At 38.9% G+C, this 15,622-nt stretch overlaps 2 protein-coding genes across 7 annotated transcripts in view; both read right to left on the bottom strand.

Moving 5' to 3' along the window:
* The window catches only part of dact3a (dishevelled-binding antagonist of beta-catenin 3a), a 21,344-nt gene extending 17,495 nt beyond the window's left edge, over window positions 1-3,849 (bottom strand). For 2 of the 6 annotated variants that reach the window (XR_014029322.1, XM_081355142.1), the window contains exon 1: window positions 3,435-3,849. Coding sequence is in view for 4 of the 6 variants with exons in the window: in XM_081355142.1 (XP_081211268.1) it covers window positions 3,435-3,611 (177 nt within the window). In the remaining 2 variants the exon portion in view is untranslated. The remainder of the gene's footprint in view (window positions 1-3,434) is intronic. The other 4 variants (XR_014029323.1, XM_081355145.1, XM_081355143.1 and 1 more) reach the window with 2 other exon arrangements.
* A 5,349-nt stretch (window positions 3,850-9,198) lies between these two features.
* Window positions 9,199-13,180, bottom strand: LOC308684105 (sialoadhesin-like). The gene is made up of 3 exons (XM_081355155.1): window positions 13,154-13,180; window positions 12,311-12,661; window positions 9,199-12,213 (listed from the first exon to the last, which is right to left on the bottom strand). Exons 1-3 carry the CDS (start codon window positions 13,161-13,163, stop codon window positions 11,930-11,932), a joined length of 645 nt encoding a protein of 214 aa, XP_081211281.1. The 5' UTR covers window positions 13,164-13,180; the 3' UTR covers window positions 9,199-11,929.
* Between the last annotated feature and the right edge of the window lie 2,442 nt (window positions 13,181-15,622).

Raw genomic sequence — 15,622 nt, 5'->3', positions numbered from 1 at the left:
ACTATGCCAAGATAAATTCAATTTCACATTCTAGGGCACCTTTAAGGAATACATTATTGAAATCAAAAGTTGATATATGTTTATATTATTTAATTAACCTTACTTAGCCTCTCTCTGTGTGTGTGTGTGTGTGTGTCTGAGTGTGTGTGTGTCTGAGTGAGTGTGTGTGTGTGTGTGTGTGTGTGTTGTCTTCAGATCCAGAACCCATCAAATCACATAAACAGACGCGACTTTTAATTTTAATAATGGATTAGTACATGTTAAAAATAGCAGTAACTAAGATTAATAAATGCTTTAGAAGTATTTTTAACTAATGTAGTAAACTAATGCTAACAAATATAACCTTATTTTAATGATTATTGAAGAGCAGAACCTGTGAAAGATTCAACCAAACACTTTCTGTGGCTCAACAATATGAATATTATTCTTATATTCTGCTTTAGTCTGAGGGGAAAAAACAACAAATTTCGCAAATGATCATGTCAATTGTGTTCTGCTTTACTGTAGGACAGGGGCGTCACTAGGCCCTTTTTAGGGGGGCTTCAGCCCCCCTAAACTTCTGCCCAGCCCCCCTAAAAAATATTTGATTAATACATTTTTGATCGCTTCAGTCCCCTTTAAAAAAACTCATTTGAAACGGCGGCAAGCTGCGTCAAGTTTCGGCTCCACCCCTTGTCTGAGTCTGCTTGGATTTAGCGCATTTTTCAATCTGCAGGGGCGCCGCCGAGCAGAGCGAACATCAGAGAGTACAAGGTGTGTCGTGAGTGCATTTATTGATAGATTGCTATGATATTACATCTGCATCGGTGCAGTTCTTTGTCATAAATGCATTGCAGTTTACATAATGTAATGTTACTGGAGCATTGAGCAACACGGGACGGTTTGGTTTCTCACCCAATACCAATACGTTTCGCTGCGTTCACCTTTCAGCCCTTATCACAGTGTGATAGTTGTTTTTTATTCCTACAAAAATGAAGCGATTAACACCCATGAAAACATACTTTAGAAAACGATCATGATTTATTTTAATTTACTTTTTAAACTTTAAAACATATTATTTTGTATTTCGGCATTACATTATGCAGCCATGCACAGAAATGATTAAAGACACACATAATTGTCTGAAAGCACTAGATGGCCCAGAGAGAGAAACATCATGTGGAGTTATTTTGTTTTGTATTAATAGTTTTGTATTAAGTAATAATGAATCAGGAGGAGTGTATCATGATACATATATTAGAGTAAGAGTAGAGTAAAGGGATTTGTGATTTTCTTTTAACCTGTTAACCGGTGGGCCCAAATTCATTACATATTTAAAACAGTAATATCCTATACTAAACCTAAACTAATCTTGACAAACTATATATCATTTGAAAGCTTACAATCTCTAGTTTTCATATTTGGTGACTGATTTTCAAAATAAATTACAGAGGAGCCGTAATTTATCAATTTGCAACAAGACTATTTTTATATTCCTAGGTGTGTTCAGACCTTTATTTTGAAATAGCAATGAACATTTTTATGTGTTTCTTAGAGGTTGAATTCATATCAAAATCTGCCAAACTTCCCATATTACTTCTGAATAGAATGTCTACTTAATAAATTGTATGAAAATTGTGGAAATAATGGTTCAGATGATCACTCAAACCACATATGGAAATGGAGGCGCCCTTATATGGGCAGTAATGGAGTCTGGTTGTCACCTAGTGAAAATGTTTGGTACTGCGCCCAAACAAAATCTTACTGAAAGCTCATTTTTTGAGATATCAACCTAAATTTTGAAACACAACTTGTTCAGATTTTTTACTTTGATTTTTTTGCAGTTTTAGAGTCACCTAGGTTTTAAAAATATATATTTTATATAAAATATGAATAATTAAATTTTTTACATTTTACATTTCCATAAACTCAAACTTCTATAACTTTTTTCTGTTTCACTTCCTTAATTTATTTCACTTCTACAAAAATCTGCCAAATGTTTTCTTTAAAACAAGACCAATTGTACATCTATACTTTCATGTCTACTCAAAAAAAGGGGGGTGACAGTTAACAGGTGAAGTACTTGATTTATAGAAGTGGCAAATTGATAATTCATGTTGTTATTTTTAATAAATAGAAATAAATATAGAACAGATTAATCATATTGCCAATAGACAATTACATTAATACATGTTGGTTAGTTAAATGATTTGAAATTAAATAGATTTTCACGGGGTAACTTGATGAATAACCAACCGTATTGTTGATTATAAAGGCTAAAAAGCTTAAAAAATAAAATAATTTATATTTCATTGTAGATGGACTTAGTTACCTAGCTTTCCTGGTAGCTTTGTCTGAGAAAATGATTCATGAATCAACCTATCAGTTGACCCTATGTTTACTTTCTTCACTGACAGACAAAAATAAAAAGCCTATATCAGTCAAAGCTCAGCTTTAGGAAGGGAAAAGACAGAGCAAGATAAAAACAAAGAGAAAAAGAGTGTGCTGCTGATGAGGTGAGAAAAAAACCCAGCTGCCCGCACATGGTTTTAAAGCTATTGTCATACAATTTTTTTGGCCTTCAAAACATCTTAAAATGCACATATGTAGATCAGAGAAATCAAAATTTTCTCGGGGAAGCATGCCCCCGAACCCCCCTAAATACCTCACATTCGGGACCTCAGTGATTATAAAACCGTGCCATATGCATGTTACTGGATGAATGAATGAAACTAGTTAATAATGAGCATTAGACCATAAACTAACTTTTTTTCTTTCTTTTTTTTTACATCATACCCTCATTGGGGGCTGAGCCCCCCTAAAATGAAAATCCTAGAATCGCCCCTGCTGTAGGAAAATAAACTCATAACACTAAAACATACTATTACTAAAGCGTAAATATAATGCTGGGTTGTTTCAACGGTTAAATATGGACAAACCCAACCGTCGGGTTTAAATTTTAAATTAAACGTTTGAATCCAACGGGTTTGTCCATATTTGACCGATGAAACAACCCACCATTTTTTATAGTGTTGTTTTAGAGGAAATTAATACTTAAGTCTTTATACTTCAAATTATGTGTGGAATTTATGAGTGAAAACGGTTTCTAGACCGTTCTTGTTTCAACGGTTGGGTTTGTTCATATTTGACCGTTGGAACAACCCAGCATTTTTTTAGAGAGTTGAGTTTAGAGGAAATTACTATTTAGCTTAAGTCTTATACTTAAAATTATTAGTGGAATTTCTGAGTGAAAACGGTTTCTGCACCGTTTTTTTTTTTTTTTTTTTCAGTGTAGGAGAACACCAAAAAACTATAAAAACAAAGCGTGTTTTCTTTAAGTTTTTGATGTGAAGATTCGTTATGAAGCCTAAAACATCTCCTTCGCGTATTTAACAAATTAAACTCCTTCTCCAGTGTTTCTAAAGTGTATAAAGATATCCGTGAAGAAGGCTTACCGGCGGCGGGCACCTCGGGTTCTGGTTCGGTTCCGGTTCGGGTGCGTGTAGCGCGAGCGCGCTGATGACCAACGCCTCGTGCCTGCGCTTGAGCAGCTCGAGCTCGCAGATTCCCGCCAGACTGAGCTCGAGCCGCTGCTTCTGTCTGCCGCGCTCCGACGAGAACAAACGGAACATTATTAACGACTCCTTCAGCGCAAACTCATCTAAAGAGGAGGAAAACCGCACACTTAATGTTACACTACACCGACAGCCGTTTTTAATGAAGAAAATGTGGTATCCATGATGAAATCCTGTCAGTTTGAGAGTTGAGAGAGTTAACGGTTCCTCTCCTCCTCACGAGCTGCAGGATTCCAGACTTTCCAGTCTCACAGCTGTCAAGAGCTCATTAGCATATTCTGACCTTCCGCTTTTCATTGGCTGCAGACTTTCTTCGCAAATTAATATTTTTAATAGCCCCGCCCTCTTGAGGACCCAGAGCCGTTAAAAATAAATAAACGTATCCACCTTTATAAAACACATATATAAAATTAATACATGTTATATAGAAATAAATGCGATAGTAAATAAATACACGTGGGAATAAATACACAAATATAAAAATAAAAGAAGGTATAAATATAAAAATACATGAAAAAAAATAAATGAACGAGCAAATAAAAGATTAAATAAATGAAGAATAAACAGAAAATAGCTACTAAATAAATAGTAATACAAAAATAAAACTGTGAATATATGTAATTAAAAATGAATTATATTTGTTTTGTTTTGTCAAGTCATTTCTTAATTTATTTTCCTATATTAAATTAAATTAAGTTTATTTGTATATTTATATATTTATTTGGAATGAAAATACTAATAGATGCCAGATACTGATATTAAAATGACATGTGGATAGAAATCAGTTTCTTTATATTTAGATAATTATTTGACATTTTCATTTCCTTTCCTATTACTGAATATTTAAAATATGACAAGTATAATATCAAATAAATGAATAAAAACAACGGATTAAAAACGTACTTAATGAATTATATCTAATTCATGAAGAAATGTAATGTTATGTTATATGACTGAATTACGCTGGTGGTTTATGGTGTCATAGCGCCACCTATCTGAATCACATGATCATTACAGAAATATACACAAAACCAGCATGATCTCTGAGTAATGTATGTAGAACAGCATTTACAGTTTATAACAATAAACACAAAATGTGTTCAAGATAAATACACTGCAAAATCAATGTTCACGACACAAAATCAGAAATAAGCTTGAAGCATTTGAATTTATGTGGCTCTGATTTCATCAATATTTGTATAAGAGTATTCATTTTATTTAAAGATCTCAATGAGAATTAGCATTTCTGTTAAATCTTTATATTTTTAGCTAATTTATCTAGTCTTGATACTATTTCAGGGTCAAGACTCGCGGTCGCGGGAAAATTGTTAATCGCTATAAGAAATAAATAAATAACAACTGTGCTTATCATGATGCCTGATAAAGAGCGTTGTAGGCCCATTTATTTGTATTTATTTATTTTATGTTACTTTTTATGTGTGAATTTTTTTCTCTAGCAGTGACTTTAGGGGGCCCTCTGCTGGCCACGGGGCCCTTTGCAATTGCAAAGGTCGTTTAGTGGCTGGGCCGGCTCTGGGGCCATATTCCAGGATGACAATATCAAGATTCATTTCTTAATGGGAATAAATGTTGTGATGTGTTTGGTCAGGATCTTGTATTGACAAGAGTCCAGCACTCTGTAAAGTCTCCTCCAGCACAACCTAAAGACTCTTAAACTCTGGACTCAGAGGAGCCGATCCACGTGTGGAAATGATTCTTCATGCTCTTCAAAACCATTCTTTCACAATCTGAGCCTGATGAATCTTGACACTGTAATCCTGGAATATGGCCATGATGTGTCTTCCTACATGTTATAAAAAAGGAAAAGCTACACACTCCATCAGTTAGGGTTAGAAAAACTGTTGCCAAACATATAACATCCTAGAAACATAATAATCACTGCGATAATGATCCAATCATAGACTCGTAATATATTTGCCTACTTAAATCCAAACAGTGACTTTTTTGGCCAGGCAGTGTATATTATATATTAGCCATTATCTGCTTATGATTTATAATTTATATTTATTTATTTTAGGATGACTAGCAGAGAATAAGGCTCATATAGAATAATTTTTATCATTTAATGTTTTATTTGAAAAGGAATAAAGAGAAAAATCTGTCACGTGGACCCTTTAATACACAGATAAAATGTATAAATTATTACAGAAACAACTCTAAACTCATTTATTAATTACACATTGACTGTTTATTCATGTCACATGAATATAATCCATTACTTTCTGCAAAAATGGAAACTCTTAAAATGCATTTCATTTTTCATTGGTAGTTGTGAGGTGGATGTGTCCAGCGATGGGGCAAAAGTTAAAGTTTAGCTTGTGCTTCATCTTACAGTGGCGTCTTGCTGTGCCTACAACAGAAATAAGACATTTGCATAAATCAACACTACAAATGGTACAAATAATCTCAGAAAAAATATATATTTCTGTCAGTGAAACGATTCATATAATTCATCTTGCAACAGAAAGAAAAGACTGTTTAGTATCTATTGACTAGTTGATTGATTGAGGATAATTTTTTTATTTGCTGATGAAATTGAGAAGACTTGAGAAACTTACTGACAGATTCTCATATTCAGAAGAGCCCGACTGGGGAATAGCAGGTCTGGGATGGACAGTCTATGGCAAAAACACATTATTATTTATTATCTGACTTCTGAATGCACAAACTCTTTTGCACATGTAGATCTTGATATTTCTCTTACAGTGAGTGTGTCGTAGAGATCAGATGATCTGGACTTGAGGTCAATAGCTGCATATGTGCCTTCACTGGGATCAGGTCTGGGATCAGCTCTGGGATCAGGTCTGGGATCAGGTCTGGGATCGTTCTACAAGGAAACAGAGAGACGGATTCACCATTTTAAATGTAGGGAAAAAAAATGTATGTAAAAGATTTAAAATTGTTACCATGACAATCAAAAGTGTAATCACTCCACAGTCTATACTCATAAAACCATGTACAATCCTGAGTATATATATAATATGTATGTATGTAACGATCACCAGTGAGAGTGCCTGGGATTACCATCAACCAACCCGGACGATCACCTCACATCCACAGACTCCATTCCCCATAATCCTCAGCTCAGACTATTATCACTTTCACCTGCGTCTCATTACCTTGTTTACTCACCCTATAATAGCCTGGTCTTCACATTCATTCTCTGCAAAGTCTTGTTTAGTGTTTGTACTGCAATTCTGAGTGTTTGTCTGTTATTCCCGTGTTCCTGGTTTTGATCTCTGCCTGTCCTTGGATTTTCCTTTTTGCCTGTGACCCCTGTGACCCTGCGACCCTTTGACCCCTGTGACTCTGTGACCCCTGTGACTCTGTGACCCTGTGACTCTGACCCTGTGACCCCTGTGACCCTGCGACCCTGTGACCCCTGTGACTCTGTGACCCCTGTGTCCCCTGTGTACCCTGTGTCCCCTGTGACCCTGTGTCCCCTGTGTCCCCTGTGACCCCTGTTACCCTGTGACCCTGTGTCCCCTGTGACCCTGTGTCCCCTGTGACTCCTGTGACCCCTGTGTCCCCTGTGACCCCTGTTACCCAGTGACCCTGTGTCCCCTGTTACCCTGTGACACTGTGACCCCTGTGACTCTGTGACCCTGTGACTCTGACCCTGTGACCCTGTGACCCCTATGACCCTGCGACCCTGTGACCCCTGTGACTCTGTGACCCTGTGTCCCCTGTGACCCTGTGTCCCCTGTGACCCCTGTGTCCCCTGTGACCCCTGTTACCCTGTGACCCCTGTTACCCTGTGACCCCTGTGACCCTGTGTCCCCTGTGACCCCTGTGTCCCCTGTGACCCCTGTTACCCTGTGACCCCTGTGACCCTGTGACCCCTGCGACCCTATGACCCCTGTGACCCCTGTGTCCCCTGTGACCCTGTGTCCCCTGTGACCCTGTGTCCCCTGTGACTCCTGTGACCCCTGTGTCCCCTGCGACCCTGTGACCCTGTGACCCCTGTGACCCTGTGTCCCCTGTGTCCCCTGTGACCCTGTGTCCCCTGTGACCCTGTGTCCCCTGTGTCTCCTGTGACCCTGTGACCCTTGTGACCCTGTGTCCCTTGTGACCCTGTGACCCCTGCGACGCTGTTACCCTGTGACCCCTGTGACCCCTGCTACCCCTGTGACCCCTGGGACCCTGTTACCCTGTGACCCCTGTGACTCTGTGACCCCTGTGTCCCCTGTGTATCCTGTGTCTCCTGTTACCCTGTGTCCCCTGTGTCCCCTGTGTCCCCTGTTACCCTGTGACCCTGTGTCCCCTGTGACCCTGTGTCCCCTGTGACTCCTGTGACCCCTGTGTCCCCTGTGACCCCTGTTACCCTGTGACCCTGTGTCCCCTGTTACCCTGTGACACTGTGACCCCTGTGACTCTGACCCTGTGACCCTGTGACCCTGCGACCCTGTGACCCCTGTGACTCTGTGACCCCTGTGTCCCCTGTTACCCTGCGACCCTGTGTCCCCTGTGACCCCTGTTACCCTGTGACCCTGTGTCCCCTGTGACCCTGTGTCCCCTGTGACTCCTGTGACCCCTGTTACCCTGTGTCCCCTGTGACTCCTGTGACCCTGTGACCCCTGTGTCCCCTGCGACCCTGTGACCCCTGTGACCCCTGTGTCCCCTGTGACCCTGTGACCCCTGTGTCCCCTGCGACCCTGTCCCCTGTGACCCTGTGTCCCCTGTGACCCTGTGTCCCCTGTGTCTCCTGTGACCCTTGTGACCCTGTGACCCCTGCGACGCTGTTACCCTGTGACCCCTGCTACCCCTGTGACCCTGTTACCCCTGCAACCCCTGTTACCCTGTGACCCCTGCAACCCCTGTGACCCTGTTACCCTGTGACCCCTGTCACCCCTGCAACCCCTGTGACCCCTGCGACCCTGTTACCCTGTGACCCCTGCGACCCCTGTTACCCTGCGACCCCTTTTCTGGATTACGTCTTTGGATTACCCTCTGTTCAAATAAACTGCATTTGGATCCTCAAGCTTCGTGTCTCAGAGCAGTACATGACAATATATGTGTTCTACATGTACAAAGAAGCTGTAATTGATTTATTAGAATCATTCTGTGGTTCTTTGGCCATCTCACCACATACTCCTGTATTGCAGATCTACAGTTTATCCTTTTCTTCCAACTGTTAAAAAGAAACGGAAACAAGCCATTTAATTGTTTTGTGCAATATTCAAATGTACTTTTGTATTAGTCTAAAAGCAAATTATATTACTTTTTGTTGATACATTTTTATTTACATTGCATATAGTATGATGGTGATCATGATAGTGAATATTGCACACGCCACTGCGATCATTACCCAGACGAGCAAACCAGCGCCACTATGATCTGATAGAGGGAGAAGATCATAATTAAATCTACACACTAAGAATGACACTAAGACATTCTGTGGTGGGTCTAAAGCAGAAATCACAGTCAGTGTTTAGAGGATTTAATGTCACAGTTTCTGAACCATCATGAACTCACACATGATGCTTGTGACGTTTGTGACGTTTAAAGTCACAGCATCGGAGTATGTCTCTCCATGTTCATTGCTGGACTTGCACTTGTATTCTCCACTGTCATCAGAGCTGATCTTTGAGATGCTGTAGATTCTTCCAGATTCAATTCAATTCAATTCAATACAAATTTATTTGTATAGCGCTTTTCACAATACATATTGTTTCAAAGCAGCTTTACAGAAAGTGCATTTCAGAAATGTACATAGAAAAAAAAATAGTTAGTTAAACATGCATTAATTTAGGGCATAATTGTACATAGAAAAATCGCCAGCGTCGAGTCGTCTCTTCACAGGCTTCGAGTCGTCTCTGCACGGGTGTTGGGGCATCTGTAGTTTCCATGGGAGGCTGGATACAAACTGGAGCTGACAATCTGTATTTACCTCGGGACTAGCGTCCCGAGATAACAAAAGAAAAGCAGAAGGAAAATAATTAGCGTAGCTGCTGTTCATAACAATAATGCATTCATTCTGATTCACCTGTAGTATAAAAGGTAAATATTATGTGAATGCTTGGTTAAAGAAATGCGTCTTCAATCTAGTTTTAAACTGGGACAGCGAGTCTGAGCCTCGAACAATATCAGGAAGGCCATTCCACAGTTTAGGAGCTAAATGTGAAAATGCTCTCCCTCCTTTAGTGGACTTAGATATCCTAGGAATGACCAGTAGCCTCGAATTTTGTGATCTTAAAGAGCGCGATGGATTATAGGGTGATAGAAGTTCCGTTAAATACCCAGGAGCTAAGCCATTTAGGGCTTTATAGGTCATTAGTAATACTTTGTAATTGATACGGAACTTTATAGGTAACCAATGTAGAGATGATAGAATAGGTGTTATATGATCATATTTCCTCGATCTAGTAAGAACTCTAGCAGCTGCATTTTGGACTAACTGTAGCTTGTTTATTGAGGATGCAGGACAACCAGCTAATAACGCATTACACTAATCTAGTCTCGAGGTCATGAATGCATGAACTAACTTTTCTGCATCAGAAACAGATAGCATGTTACGTAGCTTAGCAATGTTTCTAAGGTGGAAAAAGGCTGTTCTTGTAACATATGAAATATGATTTTCGAAAGACAAGTTGCGGTCTAATATAACACCCAGGTCTTTTACTGTAGTGGATAAAGTAACAGGACATCCTTCTAAAGTAAAGTTGTATTGTAAGAGGTTTTGTGGGCAGTTTTTTTGACCAATAAGTAATACCTCCGTTTTATCTGAATTTAATAGCAGAAAATTACATCCAGTATTTTATGTCATTAACACACTCTGTCAATTTAGATAATTTATTGTTTTCATCTGGTCGTGATGAAATATATAATTGAGTGTCATCAGCATAACAGTGGAAATTAATTCCATGTTTTCTTATAATATTTCCAAGCGGCAACATATATATTGAGAATAGCAGAGGGCCTAACACAGATCCTTGCGGCACTCCATAGTTTACTGACGTTATCTTCGATTTTTCCCCATTTAAACAGACAAAATGGTAGCGGTCTGATAAGTACGATCTAAACCAGCTAAATGCTTGTCCATGAACACCAGTGTAGTTTTGTAGTCGATCTAATAGTATTGTGTGATCTATAGTGTCGAACGCAGCACTTAGATCAAGTAAAACTAGTATTGAGATACAGCCTTGGTCAGAAGCTAGAAGTAAATCATTTGTGATTTTAACGAGCGCAGTTTCAGTGCTATGATGCGGCCTGAATCCAGACTGAAACTTTTCATAGATGTCATTTTCTTGCAAGAAAGAGCACAATTGAGCGGACACAACTTTTTCTAGTATTTTAGACATAAAAGGTAGATTTGAAATGGGTCTGTAATTTGCTAGATTATTATGATCTATTTGTGGTTTCTTAATAAGAGGTTTTATAACTGCCAGCTTGAATATTCTTGGAACATGACCTAAAGATAAAGACGAGTTAATAATATTGAGAAGAGGCTCTTCCACTACAGGTAACACTTCCTTCAGTAGTTTAGTTGGTATAGGATCTAATAAACATGTTGTTGGTTTAGATCCTACAAGCGTTCCTCCTTTAATCCAGCTGATTTCTGCAGGAGGGTTTGAGTCACTGCTGCACTTCAGAGTCACTGAATCTCCCTCCACTATTACACCAGATGGACTGATGGAGATCTCAGCATACCCTGGAGGATCTACAGGAGAAATATCTGAAATTTCATTTTTAATCTTCAGACTTCAGACCCGTCTCAGAATAGCTCAGAAGTCCTCTTGTAATCTGCAATTGGTGAGTAGCTACTTTTGAGGGTTAAGCCCCTGATTATTGTCAAATACCCCTGATATTTGTGAAGATTCACTGATATTATTTATGTCAAATAATATAGATTTTAATATAAATTCTTGCACTTACGATAAATTCTTCACCCTAGTGAAGTGGTGATGAAAAATAGGTTGTTAACAAAAAAATAGGTTTGTTATCTAAACATAATGCATTACACAGACATCTTGATGCCTCGTCTGTTTTTTCAGTTTTTTCATCTTGACCCGCTGCGCTCTTTTCTATTTTGTTCACAGTTTTAAAAGCACAAACTCCTTAATTTAGCTCACTGCAGTTTAAAGCCCTCATTATCTGTTCCATAGACATAATCAATACATAGATGCATATGTCTACGGGAGTGTCAGTCTGCAGGTTTCAATAAACCGTTATTGATTCAAAGCACTGATGAGGAAATAATAAAGATGTTCAGAGAGATTGATAACATCTGCCTAATAACTCATTTACAATGTAACATTTTAAATGTATAGCTTTATGGTTTAATGGAAAATACATGAATGCAGGGTGTTGAAGTTATTGATGCATTTAAAAATGTTCTTAGCACCCCCTCTGAACTATATAATGTTATTATACACTAAATAAAATAGACACTCACACGTGACACTGATCTGAACAGCAGGAGAGATGAGAGTGTGTCCGTCTACAGCACAGCTGTATCTGCCTGAGTCCGCTCTTCTCACTGGGTTGAGGAGGAGTGTGTTACTGAGGTCAGTTAATATCATCTGTGTGTTTCTGTACCAGATGAATGTGTGTCTGCCAGTCGGAGCGCAGATGCTTTTACATCTCAGACTGACTGGATCTCCCTCTGTCACTCTCTCAGGAGACTCCACCTGAAGATCTGAACACACACACACACACTATATCTAGTGCTGCTGTCATACACTGATTATTATTCAACATAATGCAGAAGAAGAGATGAACCTCATCAGAGTCACCTGTGACAGTAAGAGTCACTCCTGGATCACCAGTCCATTTTCCATCAGGGTTATCAGTGGTGAATCTGAAATAGTACATGTGTGAATCCTTCAGTGTCACATGACTCAGTCTGACGGTGCAGTTCTTCTGTTTATCTCCCAGATACTGAAGCCTCTGACTGTATTCAGGGTCCTCAGACAGATCTGGAGGCTCTTCATTATCTATTACCGGTGTTTTGGTCCAGAACAGTTTCTTGATCTGAAGTCCTCCAGGGTATTTATAAGTGCAGCTCATCATCACTGATGAGTCCTTTAGTGCACAGATGTCTGGAGGACTGTAACTCACACCCCAATCATTAACACTGAAAACTCCTGAAACACAACATTCACAAGGAAACAATGATAGGAAACAAACACCTATAGATGGACACACACATTCCCATCTGAGAGTTAAAGAGGGCCATAATCATCACTCCGGCTATAATATCCCGAAACACACATTAAAGGGATTGTTCACACAAAAACGATTGTTTCATAATTACTGACCCCTCGTGTTCATCACATTCTTTTTTTTTACACATTAAACACTTTCAAAACATTAATATAATCATTATTGATGTGCACATATTTAATATTGTACATTAATTCCAATCAGAAGAATTTAAACATTTATCTAAAGTTATTATTCTTTTTAATTTTAGCTCTGACTGCCTTTATTTTTTTACTTTATTTGGATGATTTTTCTTCCACAGAAATGTGTTTGTGAAAGGGGTTTTAACAGGGGGTCCGCACTCATGATCTGAAAGAGAGACTTTGAAAAGTGACTAAAGAACAATAAAATCTTCTCCAGCACGAGCGACTCACCGTGAATCATGAGCAGAAACACCAGAGGAAGAGGAGGAGCCTTCATCAGTGACATCACTACAAGAACAACAACACAGGACCACACACACACACACACACACACACACACACACACACAGTGAGCATTATAAAAACAATCTTTAGCTTTAAAAACATTTCCATAAACGATTTTTCATGGAGAATATTTCCTTTTGATTATGTGAGTGTTTCTACAACAGTAAATAGACTATAGACTGACTATATTCACTCAGTAACCAGCGTAACTCTTACCGTGTTCTGGCGATTCTCTCAGGCGTTATACTGATCAAATCCTCACGGTTAACAGTGTTTATTTCCAAACGTTTGCACAGTTTCACTTCTATTTCTTTATTTTAAGAAGGGATGTTCAGATATAAATGGAATAAAAATAAACGTGGGTTTTTATAGTCTTTCTTCCTGGAAACATTTTCTGAAGAATTATATTGAGTAAGACTGGATGACGATACTTTGACCACAGACAGACAAGTTATATTTTGACATCCTTGAGAGAATTTTTGCCTTCAGTTTATTGGCAAAAAGAATAGCGACAGGAAGTGGTGGGCAGTCGAGGTGGGAGGGACAGGAAATGACCTCATCCAGAATCAGTTCACACAGCCCGTAATGAAGAACACATGCACAGCCCAATGTGTCTCAATGTACATCATCGATCAAAATGAATTCTTAGCTAATATTGCTTAATACAAACCCCCTAAAGGACATGGAGATTCAGTACGAGATGGGGGAGAAATTATATTTCAATGCTCGCGAAAGTTGCATGCTGGGTAATGCAAAGGATTTGAGAGGAAACGCAAAAGAATTGAAATATAATTTCCACCACCATGTGACTTTAGGCTCCGTAAAATGTTATTTTAGTCAAACGGATTAAACCAACATGGCTGACCTCGTCTTAGCACACGTACACAGAAGTTGCTCTACAAATAATCATCACTGGAGACTTTAAAGGGACAATAAGTAACTTTTTAGGTATTTTATTATCTAAAATCAATATTTTTTTTCATAAATATGTCCTCAATGGTGTCCAAATACCTCTGCCAATGATCTGACTTATCCTCGTAAACGAAGAATTTATTATCTTTATATACATGGGACGGGTAGGTCCACGGAGGCTTCCATGAAGTTCCGCCATCTTGAAAAACTATAATAGCAGAGAGGGACAAAAAGTACTAGGCCAACGCGTTTCCACAACGCGTTTTCGTTCAGAGCCCGCGTCAAGTGACTGAAACCAGCAGAAACGGAGCAGAGCAGTGAGAGGCGCTTTTGTCACTGCCCCGGCAAGTTTAAAAGGCTGCACTGCACGGTTAAGTCACAGGATAACGAGTCCTCTTAGTCGAAAAACTCCACAATAAGACCGTAAAAGGAAACGTGATCGGAGATTACAAAAACAAGGGTTATTAGCTATAATGTCGGGATAGCTAATGCAGGAGAAAGCTTTCAAAAGAGACGCTGAAGTTGCCTGCTTTCTTCTCGACAGGTAAGTCAATGTTAAGGTCTTAATTACAGGCTTTTTATTTTTTTATTAGCCTATATAGACCAGCGTTTCCCAGCGGGAAACTGTGTAAAAAAAAACAAATCTTTACCATCAATCTCGGATCGTCGGAAGTCTCTAATAACAACAAATAATGCGCACAAATTTATAATACAAATGCAAATCATAAGTTTTTGGCGTTGAATTGCGGAGGTTGCGCTTGCATGTGATTTTATTCCCGTGCCTCATTCCCAGTGCGTCCACATAAAGCTGCCTATTTTTCATTGATGCGCTTACAGTCAAATACACACGAATTGTCACAACGTCCGTCTTGCCGCGTATTCACATCGGTTGTGCTGCTGTCAACGCAACGCGTGCGATTAATATTTTTCAATTTAACACGTTAAAAATATTTAACGCAATTAAAGCAGCATTTTTTTCTGTCATCCTTTGGCTAGCGTTACATTATATAATCACGTTCGTCTTCATGCAAATGCTTCTAACCATGCAAGCGAGAAAATACAAAAGAGAATGCGCTGTCCTGTGATGCTGACACGACGCGCGCCAGACTCGACTTCTCTTTCGAGCTTTCGCTTTGAGTATCCTCATGAGAGCAGTCTTAAATTAGTTAAATAAAGTCTTAAATGAACGTTAAGAGTTGTGAGAAAATGGGACGCTTGTGGGATCCACATGTGACAGTGCAGCAGTGACATCAGAATCAAATAACACTTCATTCATAAAAAGATGCCATTAAACAATTATTTGAAATATACTGTCTTTATGATGTTTCTACATTAATTTGGAGATTTACTGTGAAATTATTAGGCTACATAAAATATAGTAAAAACAAGCTATCTTGTGCAATTATAACAAAATTATATATTATATAAAATTAAAAATGTTTAATTCATTCATTCATTTGTAACATGCATGAACGAAGAAAAAAAAAGGAACAGGAAGAAGAA

The sequence above is a fragment of the Scardinius erythrophthalmus genome (assembly GCF_964197995.2).
Source record: "Scardinius erythrophthalmus genome assembly, chromosome: 23".
NCBI classification, from domain to species: domain Eukaryota; kingdom Metazoa; phylum Chordata; class Actinopteri; order Cypriniformes; family Leuciscidae; genus Scardinius; species Scardinius erythrophthalmus.
Note: the sequence above shows the minus strand (reverse complement) of the source record. Positions and strands in the feature narration are given on the sequence as shown.